The sequence below is a fragment of the Paralichthys olivaceus genome, chromosome 8 (genome assembly GCF_024713975.1).
Source record: "Paralichthys olivaceus isolate ysfri-2021 chromosome 8, ASM2471397v2, whole genome shotgun sequence".
In the NCBI taxonomy this organism is placed as follows: domain Eukaryota; kingdom Metazoa; phylum Chordata; class Actinopteri; order Pleuronectiformes; family Paralichthyidae; genus Paralichthys; species Paralichthys olivaceus.
In genome coordinates this window covers 6217420-6244136 of record NC_091100.1, presented here as the reverse complement: position 1 = coordinate 6244136, position 26717 = coordinate 6217420, and the positions used below count along the sequence as shown (strand labels likewise).

Here is a 26717-nt window from a genome sequence, read left to right as displayed (position 1 = left end):
TCATTAAAAGAAACTGATGTGCCGTTCAAGTACAAAACTTTTTTTTTTATTTTCTATGATCAAAACTGCAAAACATCTAGAAAAATATACAACAAATGGTTAACCTTTCACAACATTAAACATTTGAAAATGGGAACATAAAAGAAAAGAAATATTCACATTTTCCCCAATAATGATAAAAGAACATTCATTTTTATTTCCTTTCTTTTACATATCAATGTTTTTTATATGTTTGCCATTATTGTTAAGGTCTGCCGTTCCTTTTAAACATCTCCACAGTAGCCAGAGTCGTTGGAGAGTTGTGAGTTGGAGCTGCGGTTGGAGGAAGAGTTCCATATGTCGAGATTCATGTGCGGGCCGAACAGGTTGAAGCTGGAGTACTGGATCGGTCTGCACGTCCCCTCGGGCTCCCGGCTGAAGGGAGAGTGAGGAGGGGTGATGGGGGACACGGGGGACATCGGGGCCGATCTCTCCGGCTGGAAGTGGCTCTGGTAGGGCTCGCTCTGAGGCGTCCAGATGGATCCGAACAGGCTGGACATGGGGGAGAGGCTGCGGGTACCCGAGAAGTATGGCTGTGGAGGAAGAGGGAAAACATGAACTCTTCCCTGAATTATTGAAGCTGGGGTCAGCTCAGGTGTCACCGTACACAGCCGTATCTCCATATTATACTTCAAAGAGATTTTCCAAATGCTCTCTGCTACCGTTGAGCGTCTGACGGTTTGTTCCCTGCAGCCATGACCTGGTTGTCACTTCGCATTATTTAAATCTTGTCTTTCCTTTTCAGCTTTGGGCATTCGAAAGCACAAAGTGAACGTCCTCGCTGTCAAACATTATATATCGTCAGATGTGATGGGCAACTCTGTTTCTGTTTGTTTAATTCCGTCTTAACTTCCTGCAGTTAGTCCGAACTATCAAAAAAAAAAAGTGTTTTCACACATTTAAGGTTCAGTCTGATCCAGACTGACACCTCTTTGGGTTAGACTCAATTTTCGTACATGGTCTGAATTTCACACCTGTTATTTTGGTTCATACTAGAAAGAAAAGTCTGAAGCTTCCGACCAAACACTTTAGGTGTGAAAGAGTCTTTAAATACAAAGATCTTCCTGTTCGTGTAAAGAGAGAAACATTTCACTCCACCCTCAGCAAAATCATTTTCTCCTCAGGTGTCCTTGTGACCAGCGTTTAAAACACTTGCCATGTTATTACAATACACTCAATTTCAACAATCTATCTGCTGGTTTATCTGTGACAGGATTGTATTGGCTGATAATCAGCTCATGAGTAACAGGAGAGTTCAGTGACAGATGAAGAAGTTGTATGAAAAGGAGAAGCAGCAGAGAAAAGAAAAAAAACAACACTGTCTATTAAACCACAGGAGCCTGTTCCTCATTTCTGCTACGAGAGCTGAACACTTCCTCTGAAGGAGTCGAGGAAAGAAGAAGCTTCTGTACCAATGCACTTTATGCTGTGGCAACATTTTAAATGATAAATCACAGCACCATCAATTGTGTAAGAAATGAATTACCCATAGTTTCCCTGTCCTCTCTACCTGTTCAGTGTTTCCTACCTCAAATACAGATTGGGCATTATTAATTAAATTTGACAAATATTGTTTTTGACAAATTTATTTTAACATATATCTAACATCTTTGGTTGTTGAGAAGAAAACAAACTGTATAAATCAATCGATCGACTGAATAATGGTTAGTTGCTGTAGATTTATCTCCCCTGACTTTGGTGAATGTCATTAAGGTGAAACAGGTGAATGCTTTGCGGTTGTGAGTCGTCACCTTGCTGCCCACACATGCTCCGGTGTCCCAGGTCGAGGGGGATTCCTGTGGCTGTTCCTCGGTCCAGCACGTCTGATTGCTGTGCGTGTTCTGAGCCTCCTGAGCAGGAAATCCACCTGGAAAAGTTCCATTACCTACAAAACGTGAACAACAAACATGTGCTGAATTTCAAACCATGGAAACTTTAAGGATTCCAATGTCAATACTTTCTGCAGTGACATTATACTTAGACATATGAATATAAAACTGGATTCAAGTACACTGCAGCTTGTACCTATGTAGTTGGTTTCCTCGCAGTAGGGGTAGGGACTGTTGCATTGGGTGTTGGCGCTATTCCAAGTAAACCTGCAGGAAACAAGGAAGATAATTATTCAAATTATAAATGAGAACCATGCCAGGACACATCTCTGGGATTACTAATCTGAAGCAGGGGCGCCGCTTATAGACATTAACCACAGCCATTTGAATTCAGGAGATTAACATAAGAAAATTCAATTAATTTCTTCTGTGGATAAAAGAAAAACACCAACAAAAAGTTGTTTGTCCAGTGAATAGAAACGGAATCATTCTGTTCCCACAACGTGTGAAATACAATAACAATCTACATCTTCTTTAAAGCTGAAACTGATTTCTTTGGGCACTAGAGGGCAGAAGATCCCCACCACATTGCTGACTGATGCTTTTCATAATTTCTTGTCCTTTAATTTATCGTTAAAATAAAAACCTTATTTGAAACACATACCCATTATACGGCCTGGTGGTTGGTGGCTGAGGTATGTAGGGAAGCGCCTCAGTGGTGTTGTATCTGAACTCATTGGTGAGGGGTATGGACGGAGCCGACCACGTCTCCTCAGGTAAGTACTGACCGGTCAGGTCTGAGGAAGAACACGTCGACTTTACATTAGACTGTACAATAACAGTAACGGAGATTTCTTGTAGTTTAAGTTCAAACTTTGCTTCGGAGACACCGGGTTTGTTATGAATGTCTTTACCCATGTTTCTGTCCACTCCTGCAGCAACAGCAGCAAAACTGGGAACAAAGCTGGAGGCTGACGGATCTGAGCTTTGGCACAAGTCTTTACGATACAAGTTGTTCATGCTGAGTGAGCAGAGACAAAGCAGAGGTTACAAGTCAAACAGGAATTGGATAAAAAAAAAAATAGTTCTGTAGACATCACTGTAGACAATCCACGTATAGAAAACATTTCTGTGGAAGCTGATAAAAATACTAGAGCTGCTTCTTGTATCAATGTTAGAGTGTGTGTGTGTGTGTTAGTACCTGAGAGCCTTGTAGTTAGTATTCATGGCCTGGTAGCAGTCTCTCTCCACTGGGTGGACATTGTACTGCATGGAGTCCCCTGCAAAAACAAAGCAAATCATTATTGTAAATCATTCTTATCTATAATAAAATTACAGTTACTGTTGCATCATAGCAAAGAACCACTAGACACTCAAAAGAAGGAAGTCCTGTGGCTCTTGTATCAGAGTTTGACTTCCTGTATTGATAGATAAAGCAGTGCACGGTGGCTCCGTACTTTTTCTAGATGAGGTAGTGCAGACGTGTGTCCTGGAGCTGAGGTCCTTGTCTCCCTCTATGCTGCTGGCGCTGCTCCAGCTGCCCCAGCTCCCCCTGCTGGCCCTCACGCTGCCTGATGAGCTCCCGGAGTCTGAGCCTGACTCGCACATTCCACCACGTCGCTCCGTGGCACACTTTCTCCGAGGGCGGGCAGGACACACGCCTGTCAGACGACAATCGGAGCCAGATAGGTTACAATCAGTTGTTCAGTCGTGTGTATCTGTAAGGCTGCAGCGACCTACGACAGAGAATTCCTACCGTTTTGTTTAAGGGGGCTTTCGGTACTATGACCAGGTTTTGGTGCTTCTGTCTTGGAGTTGTTGCAGCAGCGGTTCCTGTTGCGGGACCCACTGATGTTACGGTCTCCTGTTTTCCACTCAGGTTCTTTTTCCCTCTCTGGCATCACTAGCATGTTGTGCTCTGGAGCGCTGGTGCAGCAATCACACAGAAAGACACATTTTACTTGACTGTGTTTTTACTGATGTAGCTCTTTGTTCACTCTTTAAATATTTCAAAACAATCCTAATTAACAGTTATTTCACTATCAAATATCAGAATTAATGTGGAGTGTTTCATGGATAAAAAATATACAGTGACGTCTACCTGGTGACATTTTCTGTCTTCCTGCGGTTCCTCTTTCCCTTATTATTCCCGAGTGCAGTGCCAGACTCGATGCTCTGTGCTTTCTTTTTCTGGCCTTTGGCGTCTTCTCTCAGCTGCAGTGGTAAAAACAATAAAGGGATTATTGTAATTTGTCATAGGAACCTCTTCAGATTGTATTCATTTCAATGGTTATTGTACATTGCAGCCAGTTTCTTACCTCCAGTTCAGAGCTGTCCCTTTTCTGAGAGTCCATCTGCTCAGTGCAGCTCTTCTCGACAGGACTACACACTAACAGACCAGGTCTAGGTCCTGGACCCAGTGTGACGTTATGTGGGAAACCAGCAGGCATTTCCATGGGAAACATAACGGCTGGAGCTTGATCTTCTATAGGGCTGTGGGGCTCTTCTTTAAAGTCTGCAGATGTGTTTTTGTCCACCTCGCTGGTGAAAGTTGGTTCGTTGTTGTTGCAGACGTCGGCGTCTGGGGTCAGGGGAGCGTCTGGTGTCAGGTCTTCATGCTCTTCATCCACTGTCACAGCGCCACCTGCTGCTGCAGACGCGCTGGACTTGTGTTTGGTGTAATAAAGTGAAACTTTGTGTTTCTTTTGGGGCTGGGATGGCGCACTTGAGGTGCCCTTCTTCGAGGACTGAGGACGTTGGGTGGGGCTGTTTGCCAAGGCTGGAGAGCCCCGCCCCTTACCTTTATCAGAGGTGTGACAGGTCTCCACGTAGCTCTTACAACTTCCCTTTGTTTTACTGCAAAAATAAGACAAACTTTAAGTATTTTAACACACACACACACACACAAATCAACTGTACATGTAAATGAGATCAAAACTTAACAACAAAAACTCTGGACGTACTTCACTCCATTGGGGGTTATATTGTTGACAGAGCCGTTGTCCCGGGACAGGACAGAGTTGTGGTTGCTTCTGATGCTGGGTGTGAAAAACTCACTCAAGATGTACTGGGCCTGATGGAACGCCATCAGACATACACCAAAGAGCGAGAAGCTGTGGAGGGAAGAAAGACAATATTGTAGCTAAAAGAAAAAAAATGATTTTATTTGATTTAATATGATTTGATTCTAAATTTAAAAAAACATGATAAACGGAGAAGGAGTGGAATATAAAAGGTTTTCAGTGGAGACTAATAAAATGTTCATGGAGGAAACCCTTGAATAACTGAGAAGGTACTTACCATGTGAAGATAAGGGTGATCACCCAGAAGGTTTCCTCCCAGCTCGGGCCGGGAACCACCTGAGCACAGAGAGGCAACATGTGGTGCGGCAGTGTCACGTTGAGGGTAAAAGGAAAAGAGGTGCCACGAGAAGTCACCAGAGTCAGGTCTCGGATTACCCAGGATGACGTGAAGTCTGGGGTGAACCTGAGGAAACACACATGAAATGATAATAACTACGACTACTTCTTTGTTGGGATGTAAATAAAGTAAAACGGATGTAAGTAAGTTAAAAAAATATATTAATCCATCTACTGAATTAATGTGTTTACTGCCTGTGGTTGAATGACAATAAAACCTCTCTTTCAACTGATTTGGTCATATGCAAAAAGTACTGAGTAAGATCAAAATTACTCAAATACCAAAACAGATTGAAAACATCCTCTGTAAACAATACAAAAGGCTTAAACTCCACTTACGCGATGGTGATCTCTGCGGAGGTGTTGTGGTCGAGGCTGAAGGAGCGACACTGCAGCACCTCAAAGCCAAATCCCTGACACTTATATCCATTAATATTCATGAACATGACCGTCAGAGGAAGCTCTCCTGCATTCTCCACCTTGAAACTTTTTCTGATAGCGAAAAGCGGCTTGTTGGTGCGCAGACCTGGGAGTGGTAAATGGTAAAGTTAAGACATTTGTGAAGCAAATACTTTCAACTAAAATCAAAGACAATATTACTTGACAATAAATGTTGGATGTTAGATGTAAACAACAATCTCACCATCGCGACACTCCATTAGAGTTGACTGAGGAACGTTGAAGCGCAGCGAGGCTCCCAGGCCCGGTAGTTTCCCTCCAACTCTAAGGAGCTCTTTGGCCCCGTGGCCCTGAACCGTCACCATGTCGAACACTGTCAGGTTGTTCCTGAGGAAAAACACACAAAACCAAGACCTTATATTCACACCTTAAAAAGAGAGGAATGAATCAACAGTACACTGAAAGCCATGCATTTATTAGAATAACATTATACTTCAGTATTTAAGAGTTTCTGTGTTTTCATCATGTACCAAATTAAGAGTATTACTGAAGTGGCTTGTTTTATATATATTCTACTGCACTTTCACAGGAGATTGCAAAATGTAATTGCAAAATGCCTAAATAAAAAAGTCTGAAAATATTCCTCCTATTAATGTGAATTAAATACCTGATAATGAGAATGGTAGTGGTGGGTTTGTGTTCAGATGGAGTGAAGACCACAGCGACCTCTCTGGCCTCCCAGGGCTGCAGCAGCAGGCGGAGGACGCCCTCTCGTGACATGGTCTCCATGTTTTCACTCGCCTGGGGCAGGAAAAGCAACATGATTAAACAAGATTGAAGGACGACAACAATGCTAGTGTTGTCCACGTCTCTCATAGACCAACAGTCAAAAAGCTCTGCTATATGTTAACAGTGTCATAACTTAATTAAACAGGAGTTATTTACCTTTGGGGGAGAAGCTAATAGAGAAAACTCTGTAGTGCTGATGTTGACAGAGAGGGGGCTGATATTAAACCTGCCAAGGAAAACAATTTAATTTTAATCAGAGTGATATTCTGGAGCATCACGGCACAAAGCTGCTGAAGCAGAATTTGATTGAATCATTGGCTGTGATGTAAAACAGTTACTGTACTCTGCGTACCATTTGGTGAGGAGGTCTAGAGCCTCTAAAGGGGCAGGATACAGGGAGAGGATTCTAATTTCTACAGAGACCACAGAGGAGGAGGGGTTCTTCAGCATGAAGGTCTTCACCTGCAACACAAAAACAACTTTAAGTTTAAAGTCTTTCTTAAAAATGAACCATAAGGTTGAGGGCAGAGTCTTAAAAGAGGTGCCCACCTTGCTCTCGTTGACTGGTGTAGCACCAAAGTCTAGCGCAGCAGACGTCTCCACAGGGAGTCTGGGCCACCTGAGAGGACGCAAAGATTTATATTTATGACATGAATTCTGTTCAACTTCAAGGTTCATAATGGCATGAAAAACAAAACTCACCTGCAAGGCAGTTTGTCTTTGTGGCTCTGCCATCTGGAGCAGAGCTCAGCAGCAAGTTTGCTGTCGACAGCCCAGGACGAGAGGAAAAAGTGTGGGAGGAGAGAACGCTGCCACTCTGAATGACCTGAAGTAAGAGAGGAAAAATATATAATATAGATAAAATAAACAATAAAAGACTCAGATGAGAATTTTAAAAGCCAAAAGATGTTTGACATAGAATTTTTAAGACCCCGCTCAGAGGTGATAATGACATCTCACCTGTTTCAGACAATCTGAGTGGGCAAGGTCGCCCACACTCCTGCTCCGCCTCAAACACCACTTTTCCCTGCTGAGAGAATGAACACATCATTACACCTCCTGATCTTGTGTACTGATCCCCATTCCAACTATTACCAACTAACCACTTGAGCTGGCATTTTACCTTGGTGGGAGAGGAGTGAAAGAAGAGGGGGACGTGCAGAGCTGAGCCGAGGCTGGTTTCCAGCCTCAGGGAGGCCAGATGATTTACAGGCAGCGCCCTGCTGAGCAACTGGAGGGACAGGATCCGCCAGCAGCCCTGGGGAACTGTCAGTGGACCGCTGAAGTTCATCACCTGAGCGACAGGGGGCAGCAGAGATATTAGTGTCATATCCTGACCTTACCTTTACATCCTCGTGGTAGAAATATAGAGTGATTTATATAAAATAACAGAATGTTTACTGGTCACCATCTGATCATTATGCAAGAATATCTGCTTCTTGCTGCTGTGGTGCATACCTTCATTACACCCTGCAGTTTCTGTGAGAGGCTGGCGTTCATCACAGTGAGCGGCAGCAGGAGGGTGTTTGTCATCCACACATCCACCCAGTCTGCATCTCTTTGTTTCACCTGGAACAGGCTGGACACAATAATTTAAAAATGTAACTATAATACACTATTCAGTAACATATTGCTGCTTAATGAGAAGAGACAATTCATATAAATACATGTCTACTTTAAGTTACTAGCTACAACTCAAAAAAAATGTGGGAGTAGAAAAGTAAAAGGTCTCCACATTACCCGTGTGTGATATGTAGTCCAGGGAAGCTGTAGGTTGTCCTGTTACCCAGAATCTTTAAACCTATATGACTTATGCATTTTCTTCCGTGGCCTGGCAATGAACCTGACAATAGATCGGATCAGATCATTAAGACATTCAGGTCCGATAAAATTGCACACTGCAGGAAGTTAGAAATTAAAGTAGTCACCTCTGCAGGCCAGTGTGGCCACTTCAGTGAAGTTTTTTGCTTCTGGTCTCAGAGGAACCTGATTAAATTCTAGGCTGACCTCAACTTTTGATAGCACCTGCATTTCCTGGAAAGATAAAAACATCTTGTAAGAAACAGAACAATTTCCACAGAGGCTGTGAACAAGCAAGATAAAGAGAAACCCCACCTTTACATAGAGCTTCTTGCCTCCGGAATTTAACAAATGAACTCCTATTTTTGGTTCCCCTGTAGGAAAAAACAGACCAATACAACTGAGCATATATGTACAGTTTATTATAGCAATTTACTGATTAGTACAGAAATCTGCGATCCTGATTTACAATAAGTGAAAATCTCCCTAATGGAAATCTTGTGTTCATTCAGACAGACACAGATTTCCTTCTATAGTAAATGGAGAAAAAAGGAAAGTTTTCACGTTTGACAAAAAGTCTCTCTCCACCACAAAAAAAGGTTTAATACCATATGTAAAAATGACCATTATTACCAGAGTTCAGAAACACGGATTAAGTTTGCTGATGGGGTTCAATGAAAAAGAAAATGTTGGTCTTCGTGCCTCTTCGTAGTGAAGAGGGAAGGGAGATAAAAAGGAGACACAGGTCACGAAATGATATGAAATAAATGGTAAATCTGACTGGAAGTCACATTTCTCACCCATCTGACAGTTTATTCCTTTTCCCATGAATCAGAATCGCAAGTCAAACGTGAGGAAAAGACAACAACAGCAACACTGTAGGAACTTGATGTTTTGCTTTGATAGCCATCCACCACAGAATCAAGTCTGACTGCACAGACATTTACTGGTGTTCTTACTGGTGGATCAAAAAACATAATGAAGCCAAGAACCAGGTCTGGACAGGCCTCTGACTCAGGAGTTGTTCCCTGGATCTCAGGATGCTCTGACTTTGTACAAGTATGAATGAACTACATGTCGATGCCTGAACGAACACACACAGGCTCAGCCTGGACTCATCTCACATTCATTATCAATTACTCTTAAATATAAACTACATCCTGCCGAAAAGCAAGACAAGACTACTTAAAATGGAATAAATCTAAATGTGTTCACGTTGGTACCAAAAAATATATCTACTTACCTGCTATTCTAACATGGCCAGAGAGTGTGGGGAGGATGTTCACACAAAAGGGGTATGATTAGATGTTTCTGTTTTGGTCATAGACACCTACCTACTGCAGCCTGTCCAGCAGTGGAGGCCACCAGAAGCACCAGAATATGCTCAATGACGTAAGGCTTGAGCTTGTCCAGGTCAGCGGGCCGGTCACCACGCGCCGACAGATTAATCTGCAGACTGAGGCGCTCCTCACTCTGGAGGCAGGACCCCTGGGACGGGACAGGAAAGACATACCAGTCATGCACCAAACAGATTCGGGTAAGAACATGGGAACAATGAGAAGCTTAAGAGTCAAGTAAATAGACAAAAGACAGACAAATGAAAAAGTGAGACAATGTAGGAATTTTTCTTTTCTTTTTGACAATAAAATCAGCGATGGAAACGTTTCTTTGCTGTTGACCGACTGTTACTGAACACTGAGGGACAGATACAAGCGGGCAGTAACCTAGAAGTGCTGCCCACCCTGTGACTAACCCCTTAAAACTGATAGATCAGTAGAGGGCGAGTGCAAATCTCACTTGAAAACAGGGCTTGCCTCAGTGGGTGAATCTACACTTGACGACCAGGAGACAGACGCCCTGGCTCAGAGCCACTAAGGCTCAAGGCCTGTAAAAGCAAAACCTAATCACTTGAAACCAAGTCTGTCGCTGCATTCCTGCCTGACTCATTTCATCTGAGTAGAATCGACACTGAGCAAAGGCCAGTTCACTATTTTCTCAGTGAAGTCCTGAAGAAATAACAGAGGAACAGGTGTTGATCTTGGACAAAAGCTGAAGGACGCAGCCGGGACACTCACGCAAAAAAAATGAATGGATGATTACAGTTTGTATAATTATAATATAGTTTGGCTGTCTGCCGCGGTCTCTTGCATCACCAATATTGCGCCACATGTGCACTGGGAGCCACAGATCAATTACTGATTCTGTTGAGAAAGCAAATGAACGTCTGGCAAGAGATCTAACCTTCGTCAGAGGTTCTGGAGAAAAATGAAGGAGCTGCCTTTACACATTGACATCTTTGTGTGCGTATTCTCCCTGTGAAGCTCGTCTTTTTCAACTTTTGTTGAAACTTGTACATTTTCTTTTTAGATTTTCCTGCTGTATCTCACATGGGCTCACGCTGAAATTTCCCAGACAATTTATTAGAGGGCCGGAAGGAGAGGATCCAGAAAAAGGATCTCACAAAAGTGTGCAGACTTCAGTGCATGTCTGGAAGCAGCTGTAATCTGCACCCTGTCAACTGAAAAACCACGGTCACTCTCCCATATTCAAGCATGTTTGATTTTCAGTGATCCATTGAAGGGCTTCACTGAGGGAAAGAAGTACCTGAGGATTGTTTAACAAACTCTTGGGTAAGCTGCACTCCAGGAGTAGACCCAGTATAGTGATGTTAGAGGCATCTTCCTACAGGAGAAACATCACAACAAGCAGATTAATGACTGAATATAAACACTGTAGGAGGATTGACTGAAATCTAGTGGTGGTACAGTGCATTACACTTTATATTACAGTGGAAACCAGGTATAGTGGTCACGGATATAGTGATAGATTTAGCGTTATCTTAAAAACTAGATTTCTAGGACTATCATACAAAAGCAATGAACAATAAACTAAGAAGATCCTGTTGTTAATAACTGTAGTCTTTAAAGAGTGTTGAATATCCTGGTAATCACAGATCCCCATGCAGGCCATGCAGGGGAGGTATAGTTTGATAGTTTATCTGCATTTAAACCTGCCTGCATGCGACAGGCTGTCAGTCTACAGCAGTTGATTTCGAGACTTTCACATTTTCTGCACTTGGCTAAACTGACATTTTGCACATGCCCCCCCCACTTCCTGTTGTGGAGGGGATGATCTGTTTCAGATACCATTTCACAAACTTTCACTCCGTTGGCTTGTTTCTAAAGCCAATCACTCATTTCTCATTGAGTTACATGGTTTTTAAATGTGTGTACAAATGAGAGATAGTTACATTTAATCATTTAATTTTGAATTGAGTGTTTTTGATGATCATCTACTGGTAAACATTTAGTTTTTGTCCAGGGAAAGAATTATAAACATTAAGTGGGATCCTTCTTGCTGTCTGGAGAAGCATTCAGTAATTTCACAGCAACAAGTGCTTGTCAGTGTGTGTCACAAAGTCTGTGTGTTTGCATGCAGCCCTCTGTTTATCAGGCCTTGCAGGAAAGGGGAAATCAGCTGTTTCCAATGATGAGCCGTTATTTGCTTATCTGTGTGGCATGCCAAACCATTTGTCTAAATACATACCTGAGTTTGGGTCAGCTTAATGCTCTGGATGTGAGGGAATATTAGCAGACTATCCTTTCTTTGGATAGATTTTGATGACCCCCAGTGAACTCCCACACCAAAAAGCTGGAAAAGAAGAGTGAACATTAATAAAAGGATTCTCCACACCTCGTGCAGACAGTCAACAAGGAAAACAAAGGAGCAGTGTCTTTTATTAAGCCTGAGATGAACTTTAGGGGCAGTTTCTAACATGCTAGGTAATGTTTTGTGTTTATAATTACAGATAATACTAAACCGAAAAAAACTACACAAACAGCCATATAACAACAAAAGGTTTATAGTAACATTATTTCAATTGTACAAACAAAATAAGTGCACAAATGTCATTGACTGACAAAGAGTCAACAGACAAGTGTGAAACACATGAAAGGTCGGTGTTGTTGGGCTCATTTTTAACATTGAAAAACAAGTAAACATGTAAAGGGAGTGGCTGTTGGAAGCTGGTCATGATAATCTAAGTGTCTGCGTGTCTGGGCGTGTTCAGAAATACTGTGCTGGTTTGATATGGGATGGACAAAATTCACAACTAAGTCTTGTGGAGTAAATCATGTGGACTGAAATTATTTGCCTTGGTTCCACTGTGGTTGACCAAGAATCCTATTCTATAACATAACAAGCTTCCAAGAACTGACATTAAAACTTCTGTTAAGAGAAGTTGTTATTTTGATATTTTTATTATTTAAAGAAGAACAAAGTTTGATGTGATTAATGTCGTTAGATAGAACTCATATAGTGGTAATATAACAAATTTGTGAGCATCTTTATAAAGGGCCACATGTATTTAGGTACAGAGACTGAGACTGTACAGAGGGGGTGTATTAATGGAACTGACCTGGTATGACAGCAGCCCATGGGCCGATGTGTTTATAAATAATGTGTTTTCTACATTGCCCTCCTCAGACGGGAGGAAAATTAGTTTAAAAGATGCCTTCCCTCTGGGTGGGATCACCTACGAAAGAGAAGAAACGTGAAACAATACAGACACACAAAATATTTGAACAGAATTAATTCCTAACATCATTACTTGTGAATGTCTTCTGGTACACACATATGGAAACTTACTCTTCTGTGAAAGGAAGGTATGTAAAAATGCCTGCTGGATGTAAACATTGACAGCAGTGTCACAGGAACTTCCTGGCTGGGGTTGTGTATATATATGGTTTCAGCTCTTGGCAGCCCCAGCGGTCTGAAAAGACAGAAAGAACAGCATCATAAATAACTTGGCTCTCCACTCAGCTTTTACCCAGGAAACACCATTGTGGCCAGCTGGAAACCTGAAGGTCAACAACAAAATTTAAAAAAGGTCCTACAGAATTATACTTTAAAGTATGAGTCAGCTTAGTCATTAATTCTCCTGGACACCTCTCTTCCAGTGGCACATTTTTCAGCAAAAAGTTAATTTAATAATGAAAGCAGGCCATAAAACAAAACACCAAACGAAGGAATATTTAATACCTGTTACTTATATGATGTGTAACATAGACTATATATAAAAGATGGCCAATGTATCTCAACTTCCTCTAACTAACCACCAATTTTCACATTTGCAGTCAGTCAGGATCTGTTGAAATTGGGAACTAGTAGTGACTTCCCGATGAAACACATGCTCGACCAATCGTGAGTCAGTCTCAGCTGTTTTTAATGACGTGTCACTGCGATCATAAAACCATCAAATAACTAATTAAAACCAAAATTACCAGGAAAGATGGGGAGAATATTTTGAGTTGCATCAGCTCAAAGATCAGATCTCTGGATTCGACCATTTCTGATATAATCCACCGTACACTGACACTTGCAGAGCAACATTGAGTGTATAGAAACCCTTTAATTCATTTTACCCTGCCACAAGCTATTCAATTGATAATGTCACTACATTTCCCATTTATTTAAGAAGACAAATCTGTTGGCAATCTAACCTTCTGAAGTGCTGTGTTCTCACACATGGAATATATAACAAAGCCATTTAAATGTATACCAATATTCATTAAGTGTTTTCCATTAGCTACAGTATGTATGTCTGACTGATATGAAATGTGAAGTACTTTCTTGTGGGCTACATTACAAGCTAACTGGGTGTTAGAGTTAATGTTGCATAATGCAAAGTATGCGCATGACTATACTTTTAGTTGCTTTGATATAGAGGTGAGAGTTGTGACATTTACTAGAACCTCTATACAACATAATGCAATTCAATACAACAGCTCTGTAATAAATATGGCCACTCTGAAGTTTTGTGGTTCAGTGTTTGTTGAGTCTGTTCCAGAGGGGTGCAGCTTCATTTTGACGTTATATTTAGATGGCACAGTTCATGTTGTTCTATTGGAATGGAATAAAGCTGTCACTGGTTGTGGTGCTTTTTGTGCACACCTGGTACATAATCTTTAAATGTACCAACAAGCACACGAGTTTGTTGAGCTGATGTAATTAATGTGCTTCTCTCTGCAGAGGGAGGCCACAAATACAGAGGATTTTTTGTCTTCCTGGGAAAAGAACAGTGAACTATAAATTGTTTTTATTTTGTTAACTAGATTTTTATATAAACATACTGTGTATGGGTCTGCTCGAGGTTCCAGAGCTTACTTATGGGAGAATGTTGTGTCTCGGTAAATCACAAAGTTCAGTCTAGACTTGCTCTATATGAAATAGCGCACTGAGATAACATCTGTTATGATTTGTTGAAATATAAATAAAACAGATTTGACGTTTCAGAACAAAATGAATAACATTGATGTTTGTTCAGACACGTCATATTAAAGTAAGAATTGAGAGCAGTACTTACTGCGTCCCAAACTCCAACGCTGGGGGCTGAAAATGTAAGGGCCTCCCATTCTCACGCGTGTATGGAGAGGAGCTGGTGGAGAGAAGGAAATCACAATAGAAACAACATTAGGACAAAGGACAACAGTTATATTTAATTAGTTGAACTGAAAACAAACACATCAATATGTTAGTTTCGGACAAGAACACTGTGTCCCATTTTCTAGCCAAGCATGTGACAGCTCACAGGGATGAATTAGCAGTTATCACGGCCTCAGGCTGCTTCAGAAACCAGCTACTTCTCTGCCTAATAAAAGAACTAGGAACACTGAAGTTTATTAACTATCATACGAAGATGTGAGTCAAGTGAAGACGATTGATCACTTGCACATGAATATAATTACCCAAACCATAAAAAAGTGTGGCTTAATTGTGCGAGTACCTTAACAAAAACTCCAAGACAACAATATTTACACAGTGCTCCGTATAATCAGGGTATTCTGGCGATTTAATCATTCAGAGCCTTAACCAGCCAAACACTGTTATGATAAAACTTCCTGTGTACTCACAAGTATCAGTTTAAACTATTTGATTTGAACCATAATCAAATTATCATCATGCTGCATTCGTAAGTCCAACAATTTCAACTAAATTAGTATAAATATGACATCAATTTTGTGGTTTTGTAGAAAAAAGTTAAGCAAAAATAGAAAAACCATTTTTAAATAGCAGGAATAGATCAGTCATGGTTGAAAATGTGCATTGTATGACACACTTTTCAATTATAAAATCATATCTAATGCAAATGTGGATTGTATGAAGTGACAGAAGTGCCATTAGATGCTCCACTGTTTAAATTGGTGATGCTGTGGAAGACATCCTGTGCTAATGAGCTTGGGGAATCGGTGCCATTAAAAAAACAAAACGGGGAGACAGCAGCTGATTTGTTCTTGCATGTGGATCTATATTTATACTTGTGTGAAGACAAGACTAAACTCTGTTGACAGAAGACTCAAACAACTGTTGACCAACACAAGCAAGCAAGTGGAAAGATGGTTTGAGAGTTCATGGAGCACTAGTAACGATTATGAAACAGAGAGAGTAATACAGACGTCGACGACGTCGTATCATGATACAGGAAGATTGAATTACGATACCCCAACATACTGCAGCATGTTGAGCCCTCATTATTCTACTAATGCAACAAAACAAATTTCATAATTAAAACCACAAAATATGGTTTTCAGGATATTGTTATTAACGACATTGCCAGTTGTCAAGCTTGTAAATATTACTTATTACACACATTTTATTGTCCGCAAACTGCATGTGTCATGTGACTGTATTTAATTAGCTCAAGATGGATAATGACTGTGGGACCCCTCGGTACATTAAAGTCAGGATGGAATGAGGGAACATTTTGTGGTTTTGGAGAATCATTACTTCCCCATCACTACAACCTGCTGCTGCTCACAGTTCAATAAGACACAAGTGAAAAAAAGAGGCAGGAGCAAAGAGAATATGAAGAAAACTTCCACTTCAAGCCAGTACTACAGCAAAATATATACAGACAGAAGGAAAAGGGTTAGTTTTTTATCTGTCAACACCATCAGTAACACATCTACCTCAAAACTTCTGATGGAGACATTTCCATCATCACAGTATTATTTAGTTTTGAATAGTATTTCCTAGTCAAGTTCAGTTTAAATTCGTGACAAATTACAAAATTTAAATTGCAAGTATAAGAAACAATGTGGTCAAACCCCCTGAAAATGCAGCTTACATCAGTAAAATACACGACATAATGAATACAGAGCAATACAAAGAAATAGGAAGTGAAGAGCAGCAGGAAGTGAGAATACTCTCGATTGCATTTTGCCCACAGCAGCAACACCACACATTTGAAACAAGACCACTCCTCTTTCAATGACCTTTCTTTAAAACACACAGACTTCTGCCATCTAGCAACAGCTTTAGCTTGTTTCTATGGAAAGTAGTTGTTCCAGTTTTCAACTACATCTTCAATATTCTCAGCCAGCCGTATATATACGTTTTGGGCCAGTCTTCTTTACATAACTTCCTTGATAAAGTCTTCCTGATGTTGTCCTTACAGAACGTGCTGTTTAAAATGTTAAGCTATCTTGTATCGCGCACTACCATTACGGGTGAGTGTGACTCGTCCCAAATGTATTGTGCAACATGACAATCATCCAAAACATACAGCGACAGTTGTGAGGAACTATCTAAAGCCACAAATAAGAGTCCTGCAACTGATAGCACAGTTCACAAAAAGGCTGGTTCTCAACGTCATTTAGTCATTCTGGGATTAAATGAAGCGACAGAAGAAACTGAGCCTAAATCCACTGAACTGTGCGATGTTCTCCAAGAAGCTTGAACCGTGTACCTGCCAAGTATCTGGAAAAACTGTGCGGACGTGTGTGAGGATTGGTCCCAGCTGTCATGAAGTCCAGAGTCTGGATCGTGACTACAAATAAATGTATTGTTTCCAGAGTAGTTTTCAGGGGTTATGTGGGGAGATGATGTTGTTATAAATGATTGCTGACACATTCTCCCACTTTTAGTCACTAAACAACTCTTCATAACTGGAGCTGTGTGGATTTGCATCACTCTACAAGGTTAAACAAGCAAAAAACACATGGACATGGTAGAGTTTAGGATTTTTTGACCTGCTCTGCATCTGCAAAAACAGATTTATAAATTTCATGTTTAAAACACTCAATGCTCACATGACAAGAAAAAACAGGCTGTGTCATTTCACCAGTGACCACTTTCAATCATTAACAGCCACACACTGGCAATGAATAGTAGGTACTGTAAATTTACACAACAGATGCAAATATTAGGGAAATGATTTCCCGTTAAGGCAGCAAACTCATTTGCCAATATAATTTACAATAGTTGCAGTAGTTCCCTTTCGTTTTACTGGTTATAAACATTTCTGCTATACTGAGGCTTTTGAATAACTTCCGTTAGAGATGATATCTTGATAATGGTCACTGAAAGAGATTTAGTTGTAACTCAGAAATTAAAACAACATTAAGAGAGATTTGACTACTGCTGAGACAGCAGACAGTGTGAAGTAAATACGCAGGAAATCAGGCTGACATCAGTTCAGTCTGAGATGTACAGATCTGTATCTTCTGTTTTGAACAGAACAGCATGTACGACGGGGAGAAAAAAACTTGACGCAGTGTATAGATGAAAAACGGATGATTAATTATATATTCTGCCCCACATAAATTGCCACTCGCCACCTGTGCCAAAGCTCAAGTGAACTGGGTCACTTTCCGAACAGCAGCTAAGTGCATATTGGCATTTGAAAAGGATGCAGAATAGAAAAGAGGTCAATGCTGAGACAACAGAAAAGAAAGGCGCACTGACAAATATGAAAAGCCCCAAAAGGAATCCTATCTACCCTATCATCTACCTATCTTTCTTTCTTCCGCTCTGGTTAATCAATAAGTGCAGCTTTTTGCATTTGTGCCCTAACAAGCGTAACGACAGTGAATGGAGCCACAGTGGGTAACTGGAGCAACACACAATGATGTACAAAGACATCAACTACTTGTCAGACTATAGGTGCCATTTTACTGCAGAGAGGCAGGTGTGAAAACAAACTTTTACAAGTTTGGCACTGGTGACCGACCGGATTTGTGAGGGCCGATGCCAATATGTTATTAGGGCGTTAAAAAAAATTCCTAAAGCATTATATCAGGCAATATATATATATATATATATATACACACATTTTTAAGAACAGAATTTGTCAGTGAGTTCAGAAATGGTGGCCCATTACGACATAGAAATTTAATTGAGTCTTGATATTTTACAGTTTAACTCTATAATAAATAACTACAATAAAAAGTACACACAAATACAATGGAATATATGGAACTTGAATACAGAAAATACATATTGTAAACATATGTTTATGATATAAAAAAGGTTCCATTCACCGCTCACGAGCAAACACAAAGATGGATACTGCTACGTCTGTGAAAGGCTCATGTCGGATAAGTTTTAAATGGACAACCACTGTATCTGCTGGTTTCCACAATAGGCTAATTGTTCCTGTTACAGCTTCATAATGAACAAAACTATTTTACACTTTATAACAACATACACATTCTCCAAATTGGTGTTTTCTTTCGTTTCATGTCGTTGCCGATAAGTAGATTACGGATCTTTAAGATAATCAGGACATGTAATCATTAGTTTCAGAAAACGTCTGGGGAAATGACTCAGACATTTGAGTACTCACATACAGCCCCTCTGGGTAATTTCAGGGAATGTCTTAAGTTCAGTGTTAAAAACAGGACCGTAATGTAAATACAGGACTGAAACACTCAAAGAGGTAATTTTGACATGTCACTCTAGGAAAAGGACAGCTCAGAAGTAAATAATGAAATGAATTACTGGCACTGGGACCGAACAGAGCCATTGTTAGTGTTATCAGGAACACCTGGACCTTTCCTACAGTGACCAGTCAAAATATCAGCCGTGCAAAAGGCCTGTGGGCAGCGGTGTCAGGTTCTCATCAAGTGTCAGGTTCTTGTGCGCTTCTTTTAAAATGTGAAGGGGGGCATTACCTCATCATTTGTTATGCATAAGTAACTTAGTCTTTTCTGTGAACTCAGCAGCAGCTGCTCGTGAGTGAAAAACTCAGTCTCTCACCAAGCGAACCACTGAGCTGTAGTCCAAAGGTTCTGTCCACTGCCACGGTACAGAAATAACAAGTTATGTTTGGCGCTATTTGATCCCCTGGATCTCACTCAGTGTTAACGGTGAGAGGTTAGGACCAGAGGAAAGATTAGGTCAACTGATATTCACGCATGTTTGTAGAAGGGATAGAAACAATGAGAATACTGGTGAAATGAAAACTTCACGGAACAGTAATACTAGTACCGAATTATTAACACAATTACAACGGCTAGGTTTGTGTCAGGAAGATCTATGGCTTTTAAATGAACACAATAAAGGACAAGGGTATTATGGGAAATTACTTTAAAACACGCTCAAGAGACGATGAGCGGAGCAAAGACCTTTTGACACAACACTGGACTGACAGAGATATCATTAACCTCTGCTTCAGCACGCTGCTCTTCTCTTCAGGCTGGAAGAGAGTGACGGCAGGCCTGCTAAGTACCTGATAACCCAGGCACGAGAGGCCTTGCAGCCCAGGGCTCTGCAGGTCTCGAGTTCACCCAGCACTACAAAGCCTCCTTTGCTTCTTAACTTCCCTGCATTTAAAAATAGCTGTATTTCAAAAAAGTTCAGCAAATGTTGGCTGCATGTAAATCAGATGAAGTAAAACTTAAGGGTCGTCCCTTTTGAAGCCTAGTTTATGCTACTGCGTCACGTCGACGGCCTAGGTACGGCGTCGACGTGACGCAGTCGTTGAGCATTCGAAGTTCTGCCTCGAGGGAACGCGTTGCTCTACAATTCACCGCCATGCCGCTAGGGGGGTGTGTTTGTGTGGTTATAGCCGAATCCTCGCTTTTTCTTCCGTAAAGTAAACAACAGTAAACAATGGCGACCGAGGTGCAGCAGCTGTATTTGGAGCTCCTCAATATTGAAGAACAAATGCTTATATTGCAAATGTTGAAGCGCAGGCGACAGAGAAGATGTTTGCAGAGGTGGTTTTTACGACTAGGAAGAAAGACCGGAAAAAGCAACTGCCGGAACTCAAGTTCTGAGCGGACCAATCACAGTGCTTGCGGTCCGCGTCAACGCGACGCGTAGTTAGGATTTTTTGGCAGATGCGCGTCAGGCTACGGCGTAGGGGTCCGCGTCGACGGCGTAGCTACAGCGGTACGGCGTCGACGCGACGCAGAAGCATAAACTAGGCTTAAGGAGTAGTCCAAAGATTTAGTATTAGTCTTTAGATGCGATGGAAATGACCCAGATGCAGGTTTTTAGAAATAGATTTGTAGTCGTCAAATTGACATAAGGGTTATTTTATTCAACACTGGACATCACCCTCCAAAACCAAAGAAGACATCTGACAACTTTTTTCATAGGACATAAGAACGTCTCTTAAACACAACTTTAACTGCAGAAAATCTACATATTTAAACACCAAGTACTGCTTTGGAATGCTACGGTTCTGTTCTTACATTACTTACAAGGAGTTACATCTTCAAAACAGGTTTGACTTGGGACTTCTTGCATTAACTGTTTGGGCATCATGCCACTGTCATGTTGGGTTGTGCAATAGAAAAGACTGGCATAACTCTTCAGCAGAGCGCTACAAACTTCTTGCAGAGACAGGTTAGCTGAACTTCACGCAATATGCTGAGGTACAAACTAGGTGAGAAAAAGTTAATAAAGGAACATAGTGAGCTAGTTGCGGTATAAGACAGACTTGGCTCGTCACATTACTGACATGTCCTCTCTAGCCAGAAAAACACGGAGCAGAAGTAAAAAAAACTAGAATATATGCAACTGTTCAGTAAGAGGGAAAAATACAAGACTTCAGCACTGACGTCATGATTACTAAATAAGACCACGACTTGGTGATATTTTGCTGCGAACATCCATTTTCCCAACAATTTCCTACGGGAAAAAATGCAGCTGGGAAAGACGGACCTCCCCTCCTTTTTCTTTCAAGGAGTTCTAAAATTAGCCAGGAATTTGGTTCTGTGCCTCTTTAACACACGCCCCCCAAAACTCTCTCCATCACACACCCCCTCACTCACCAACATAAACAACATACTGCATACAGAGGAAGACTTTTAAAGGGCTTTATAGAAACCTTCAGTCGAGCTACCCTGAAACAACGTCGATTGTCTGAGTGAATACAGAAACATGTCACCTTACAGCTGCAGTGTGACTCTGCGTAAACCATTCTACAGAGCTGTACTATAATTTTCAGATTGTTGGATATGTTTATAGAACATTGGAGCATTTCTTTTTTTCAATCCACAGCACATCTTGTTGGAGCTACAGCACAGTTATTCTTTGGTGGTGTAGGGGTAAGCTTGTTTTTCCACTGGGCTGTTCACAAACTGCATTCATGCCACAGCTCTAGTTTCATTCTGTGTCTTACAGTATAATTCTCATATACACCAGAGGAACACTTCAGCGTGATGCAATCTGTATGCTGGTTTGGGGTTTGTTAGTAATTATGTGGCTTGGTGGAAACTCCACCTTCTCCCAAGTGCCACTCATGAACAGGTGGAAACCTCTAATCAACTCCATTCACTTTTATAATTGCTGAATGTATGTGTGGTTTTCTCTGGACGATGTTTGAACTGGGAAAGTTAGTTCATTTTATGCCTGTTTCATCGAATGTGTGCAGGAAGTCACAGAAGAGCTTCAGTTGTCTGCTGCTACCACAGAAAGTGAACAAAAATAAAAACGTACCTGTCTTCTAGTGGAAGACCATCTTTTTTCAGCTCCTTCTCCACCTGATAATGAAAGAAAAGACACATCATTCAGCACAGTTCAAATAGTAAACTGCAGCCCATGTTCTACATCAACACTGTAGCCAGAACAAAACCATATGAGGAGATTGTGGGATGGAGATGGGCTCAACATGAAAAACTATAACTATATTCTGATTTTAATAAACAAGACGTACGATGCATATTGATACACTACCAACTATAGTTGATATAGAAAGCAGAACGTATGAAGTTGTGGATGGATGGATTTGAATATAACGTGAACATTAGAGGCCTCAAATAGCATAATGATGTAACAACAACACTCCTTTCTTTATTACTTGTTTATTATAACTATAATTATTATTTCCAGTGGGAGGCGGCAATGCAATAAACAGTGGCTGGTCTGTTAAAAAGAAGAACGTGAGTTATAGCTGGGCAATAGAGGGATTTCTTTTTAAAAAGGGGCTGCAGATTCACAGCTTGCTTCATCATCAGCCTGCACAATTGAATCCTGTCGAAAACAAGACAGCCCATGTTGCTTTGTTTGGAAATGAAGAAATCACTGAAAACACAATGTAACACAATCACTTCCATTATTTGAACATGGTCCCAATTTAAAAAGTGAGACAACAAGCAGAAAACAATCATCTGCAAATGATGTCAGACAACAGCAGTTTTAGGAAAACCTAATTTGTTGTGTTGGCGGAGTACACTCTACGCAGAATAAAACAATGAACATTCAGTTTGTTGTTAACCGCGTGTTCTCACTATGAGCTGACCGTATTACTGAATGAAATCAGAATCTCTGAAAATCAATGCTTGCATGAAAATTACAACTGGGTTTTTGGATTTCTCTTAGCATTCTCAATAAAGTCTTTATTATGAAGTAGTTAATGGTGAGGTTTTTGTGTTGGTCAAAACATCTTTACATCATCAGCCTAGTTCCAATGCTATGCAGGAAATTTAAATCAACATGAGAGATAACATCCAGTTACACAACAGTCTCTCCATTTTATTTCCCTACATTGTTGCACCAATAATAAACAGTGTGCCCACTTCCTCATTCCTTCAAACAGAGGATACTTCCACACATTCACACGGTTCACAAATCTACTTAAATTAACTGGGATTAAATCTAGTTATTCTCTGTGCACGCTTCTAGCTATTGCCTAACCAGATTAGACTGTGCATGTCAACATATTGCATGTGCTGAGTTCACGTCTCTCCACACAACATTTGACCAAAAGTGCACAACAGCTAATTGACAAACCAGTGTTGCAAACACTGGTGTGTCTAAACACCTCCGCAATTTGAAACACAGAAGCTCAAGTGCAGCAATGTGGTCAGTTTCAGTTTCGTGCATTTTACTCTCACTGAATGAGGCTTGCTGAGTGGGTGTCTGAGGCAGTGCAAACAGCAAACACTTCTGACCTGACCCAACATGGAGGTGAAAGCTAATTATTGTGATTGGCCAGTGACTCAGTCCAGGCACACGCACGCAGCACTCTCTCATGCGCACCCCAAAGGAGAGAGGTACACGGAGGGCTGATGTTATGCCAAGTTTTGCCTGCCTGCTGAGAACTGTATGCATGTCGAGGGAACATACAGGGCTAAAGCGGAAACTACGGGTGTTATGCTGAGTTCTGCCAAGTATGGTAAAAACTTTATGGTTTCGTTTTGGCTCCATGATCACACACAAAACAACACCAGAGGGACATATATGTTATATAGTGGCTGTCTGAGCAACATTACCATGGAGCATGTTCTGTCAGGCATTTTATTGCCCCCTCACCCATCTTTCCACCACCTCATTCAATCCAAACACACAGCTCATGTACACAGTGAAGCTGAAAACATTTAAAAGAAAATACATCCTCACAACAGCAACATGCTCCATTTGTGTGATAAAAAAGACTGTGCCACATTATGTTTACTGATGTAGAAACTCCCTTTACGCTGCAAATCAAAGAGACGGGCTGCTATATGGACAGATCACATTAAAAGTATCTTTGCAATGGAGTGGTACCTTGGTGTTTTAGACATTCAAAAAGATCTTTATTTCCTGACTGTTTTAACATTCAATCTAGAGGGCCTTTGAATTATTGTTTTTCAAACTTGGGGATATAAAATTAGATTTTATCCATAACCACAGATGCCTTGTCGACACACGGCACAAGTTACAAGTCGCAGCTTGAAAAGCTTCAACTGATGTAGATTTGTTTTACTGTGCATTATATCCTACAGTGCCTCCAGCACCGTTAAAGCTTGGCAGGATAATAGCTTTGGTGAATGAGAGAAAACTGATTATCCTGCTGATTAAGCACAACAATGACAGCACACATGATAGGGCTGCTTGAAGCAGCAGGTGAGCAATTACAGGAAGGAGGAATATTCAACGGCAGAACAACAGTGTGTAAATGAATTGGATTCTTGATGTAGGGAATTTAAGGTTAATGCATGGATTACATTTTTTTAGGGCAAGTGTTTGTATATAAAACACAGCACCGGGAAACTGAAAGAGGGAAACTGACATAATCCAGCATTTACTAGGGGACTAGATGATACAGATCTAAACATATTGTACTTAGTCAAAACCAAAACATAAGTCAAAGGTAGGAGGGGAATCAAATAGGCAACAATTAAATGTTCTATTTAGGAGCATATCTGCTCAGTTATGACGTATCTGACATCACTTTTAATTATGTGTCACTGCACATGACCCTGCATCACCACTTCAGTGAGCCTGCAGCAACATACAATACTTTAAATAGCTGACCAGCAGCAGCACAGTATAGAAGAAAGACATCCAAGTCATGCTCTAATTCACATAGCCCATGTAACTGAGACAGTCCCTCCATTCACTGCTGCCTATCTAAACATGGCATTCAACAATGTCAACAATTCTGCCATCTGCCAATTGGTCTGCAATCTGGATAAGGGGAAAAAAACATGTCCGGGCACCAACATATCTCCTGTATCTTCTGTTTAACTTTTTAACTGTGTATCTGTATTTTGTGGAAGTCAGCTCGCAAACCTTTTACTTCCTCTCAATGCAATCCAACTACTGACACTATCTGTTTACAGAGCCTAGCAGAAAATGCCACACCCCCCACCAGGTAACATGACAGTCAGCTGGTGACCTCATGACAGGTTATCAGTAAACACTGAGCTCCAGCTGTTTGTACTGGTCTTTCTTCATGACCAATAACTACCACACAGGCCAGCTTGAAAAATGTTTAAGAAGAAGCAACTAAGTTTCTTAAGAGAAGAAAAAAAAAACACATGCAAACTCAAGGAGGAGCAACATAACTCCTACCTAGTGTGCAAGGAAGCACTGCAAGCGTGCTCTCAGTGTGTACTGGTGACTGAACTCCACAATGAACACTATGTACAAAAGAAAATAAGGAGGAGCCACATGGCAGGTGGCCTCCCGCTCTGGTCTCATTTCAGTTTAGAGAACTGATCTTTGGCAACTTGACTAACTAACTAAAAACGCGAGCACCAAACTGTGATGGTGAAAATCACATGTGGACACTGATCATGCACAGAATGGCTGAATGTGGACAGAAGGGGCGAGCTGCAAAGTGGAGGCAAACAACAATAGAAGATGCACACGTGTTCGTGCATGTGGCTGCGTTTGCAAACCTGCTCTTCTATTAATGTCTTTCTGCACACACACACACACTCACACAATTCCTCCTCCATAGAATAAAGGGGAATGGGGTTTAAGGGATGGTGATTACCTGAAGCGGGACTAATGGCTCTGCATCCTCCGGCTGCCAGACCTCGACCACGCTGGTGGACATCTGACTCAGAGCTTCGTGGGAGCAAGAAATCAACAGTGAGTTTATTAAGACACATGAGCGGAAAAGCAGCAGCATTAAGTAATGGAGGTTATTAGGAGTATCTAGTATATTAATACAAGTGAATCAAGTGAACAGCAGCGAGATGACAACCACACACACACACACACACAGGAGAGGAAATGACTTAGCCTGACAAAGGCTGTTTGCTAGCTGCTCGGGTTCGGAGGAAGGTTAGCTCGGTGGCTAACGAACTTGGAAAACACATCTCCATTGCTACTGCAGTGTACACGACTACAGCTCGTGTATCTCACCGTGGAGCTCCTGTTCCCCTCGATAAATACCCAGTTTAAATCCCGATGTTAAGTTTATTCACCCCCTCGTCTGAAAAGTTAAGGTTTCGCAGAGAAACAGAACAAGGAACTGGCAGCTAGCATGAACTAGCAAGCTGACACACACACACACACACACACACAAAAAACCCCTCCTCTATAAAAAATAAAAATACACCTGGGTCACTTCACTAATTCAGAAATATCTTAACACATATTTATATTTTAATAATTCACCACATGGGCATTTGCTGTCAAGTCAAGCTAGCTAATTGTTTTTTTGCAACAATCGTGTTTTTTTCCTTTACGCAGCAGCGAAAATAAAAACTAAAGGTGAGGACGAACCTTGCAGCTGAGCCCCTCCGTGCTGCACGCAGGGTAAAAGTAATTGCAGTATTCCTAGTAGTATATTGATCCACGTTTTTCTGTGACAGCGGCCGCCTGGTTGGAAGTCCCGTAGCCCCGCCATGCTGCCCTCTCCTCAGCTAGCGACCAGCCGTGTGTTCCGCCGCGTTGCTTCTTTCTTCTCTCGCAGAGCAGCGGCGGCAGCAGCAGC

The 26717-nt window shown here is 41.2% G+C and overlaps 1 protein-coding gene across 2 annotated transcripts; it reads right to left on the bottom strand.

Annotated features, from left to right (window-relative positions):
* Positions 1-24: 24 nt before the first annotated feature.
* Positions 25-26715, bottom strand: tmem131l (transmembrane 131 like). 2 transcript variants are annotated; one of them, XM_020101279.2, is made up of 34 exons: positions 26507-26715; positions 25770-25843; positions 22004-22047; positions 14640-14711; positions 12923-13046; positions 12693-12809; positions 11822-11926; positions 10880-10957; positions 9610-9763; positions 8591-8649; positions 8404-8509; positions 8216-8318; positions 7934-8054; positions 7599-7769; positions 7436-7505; positions 7178-7301; positions 7025-7094; positions 6828-6937; positions 6632-6701; positions 6354-6487; positions 5931-6073; positions 5627-5813; positions 5169-5354; positions 4832-4981; positions 4187-4724; positions 3970-4082; positions 3625-3794; positions 3326-3529; positions 3070-3148; positions 2783-2889; positions 2533-2665; positions 2065-2135; positions 1791-1924; positions 25-572 (listed from the first exon to the last, which is right to left on the bottom strand). In XM_020101279.2, exons 1-34 carry the CDS (start codon positions 26628-26630, stop codon positions 264-266), a joined length of 4554 nt encoding a protein of 1517 aa, XP_019956838.2. In that variant the 5' UTR covers positions 26631-26715; the 3' UTR covers positions 25-263. The 2 variants fall into 2 exon arrangements, with proteins under 2 accessions (XP_019956838.2, XP_019956839.2); XM_020101280.2 differs by having other exon boundaries at positions 7436-7502; positions 26507-26703.
* Positions 26716-26717: the final 2 nt, after the last annotated feature.

Excerpts from the sequence above, each read along its gene's own strand:
- tmem131l (XM_020101279.2), bottom strand. The coding sequence starts at position 26,630 with ATGGCGGGGCTACGGGACTTCCAACCAGGCGGCCGCTGTCACAGAAAA. Across the intron at positions 13,047-14,639 it reads GCGTTGGAGTTTGGGACGCA|ACCGCTGGGGCTGCCAAGAG; the intron begins GTAAGTACTGCT and ends CTGTCTTTTCAG. Across the intron at positions 1,925-2,064 it reads CGAGGAAACCAACTACATAG|GTAATGGAACTTTTCCAGGT; the intron begins GTACAAGCTGCA and ends CACGTTTTGTAG.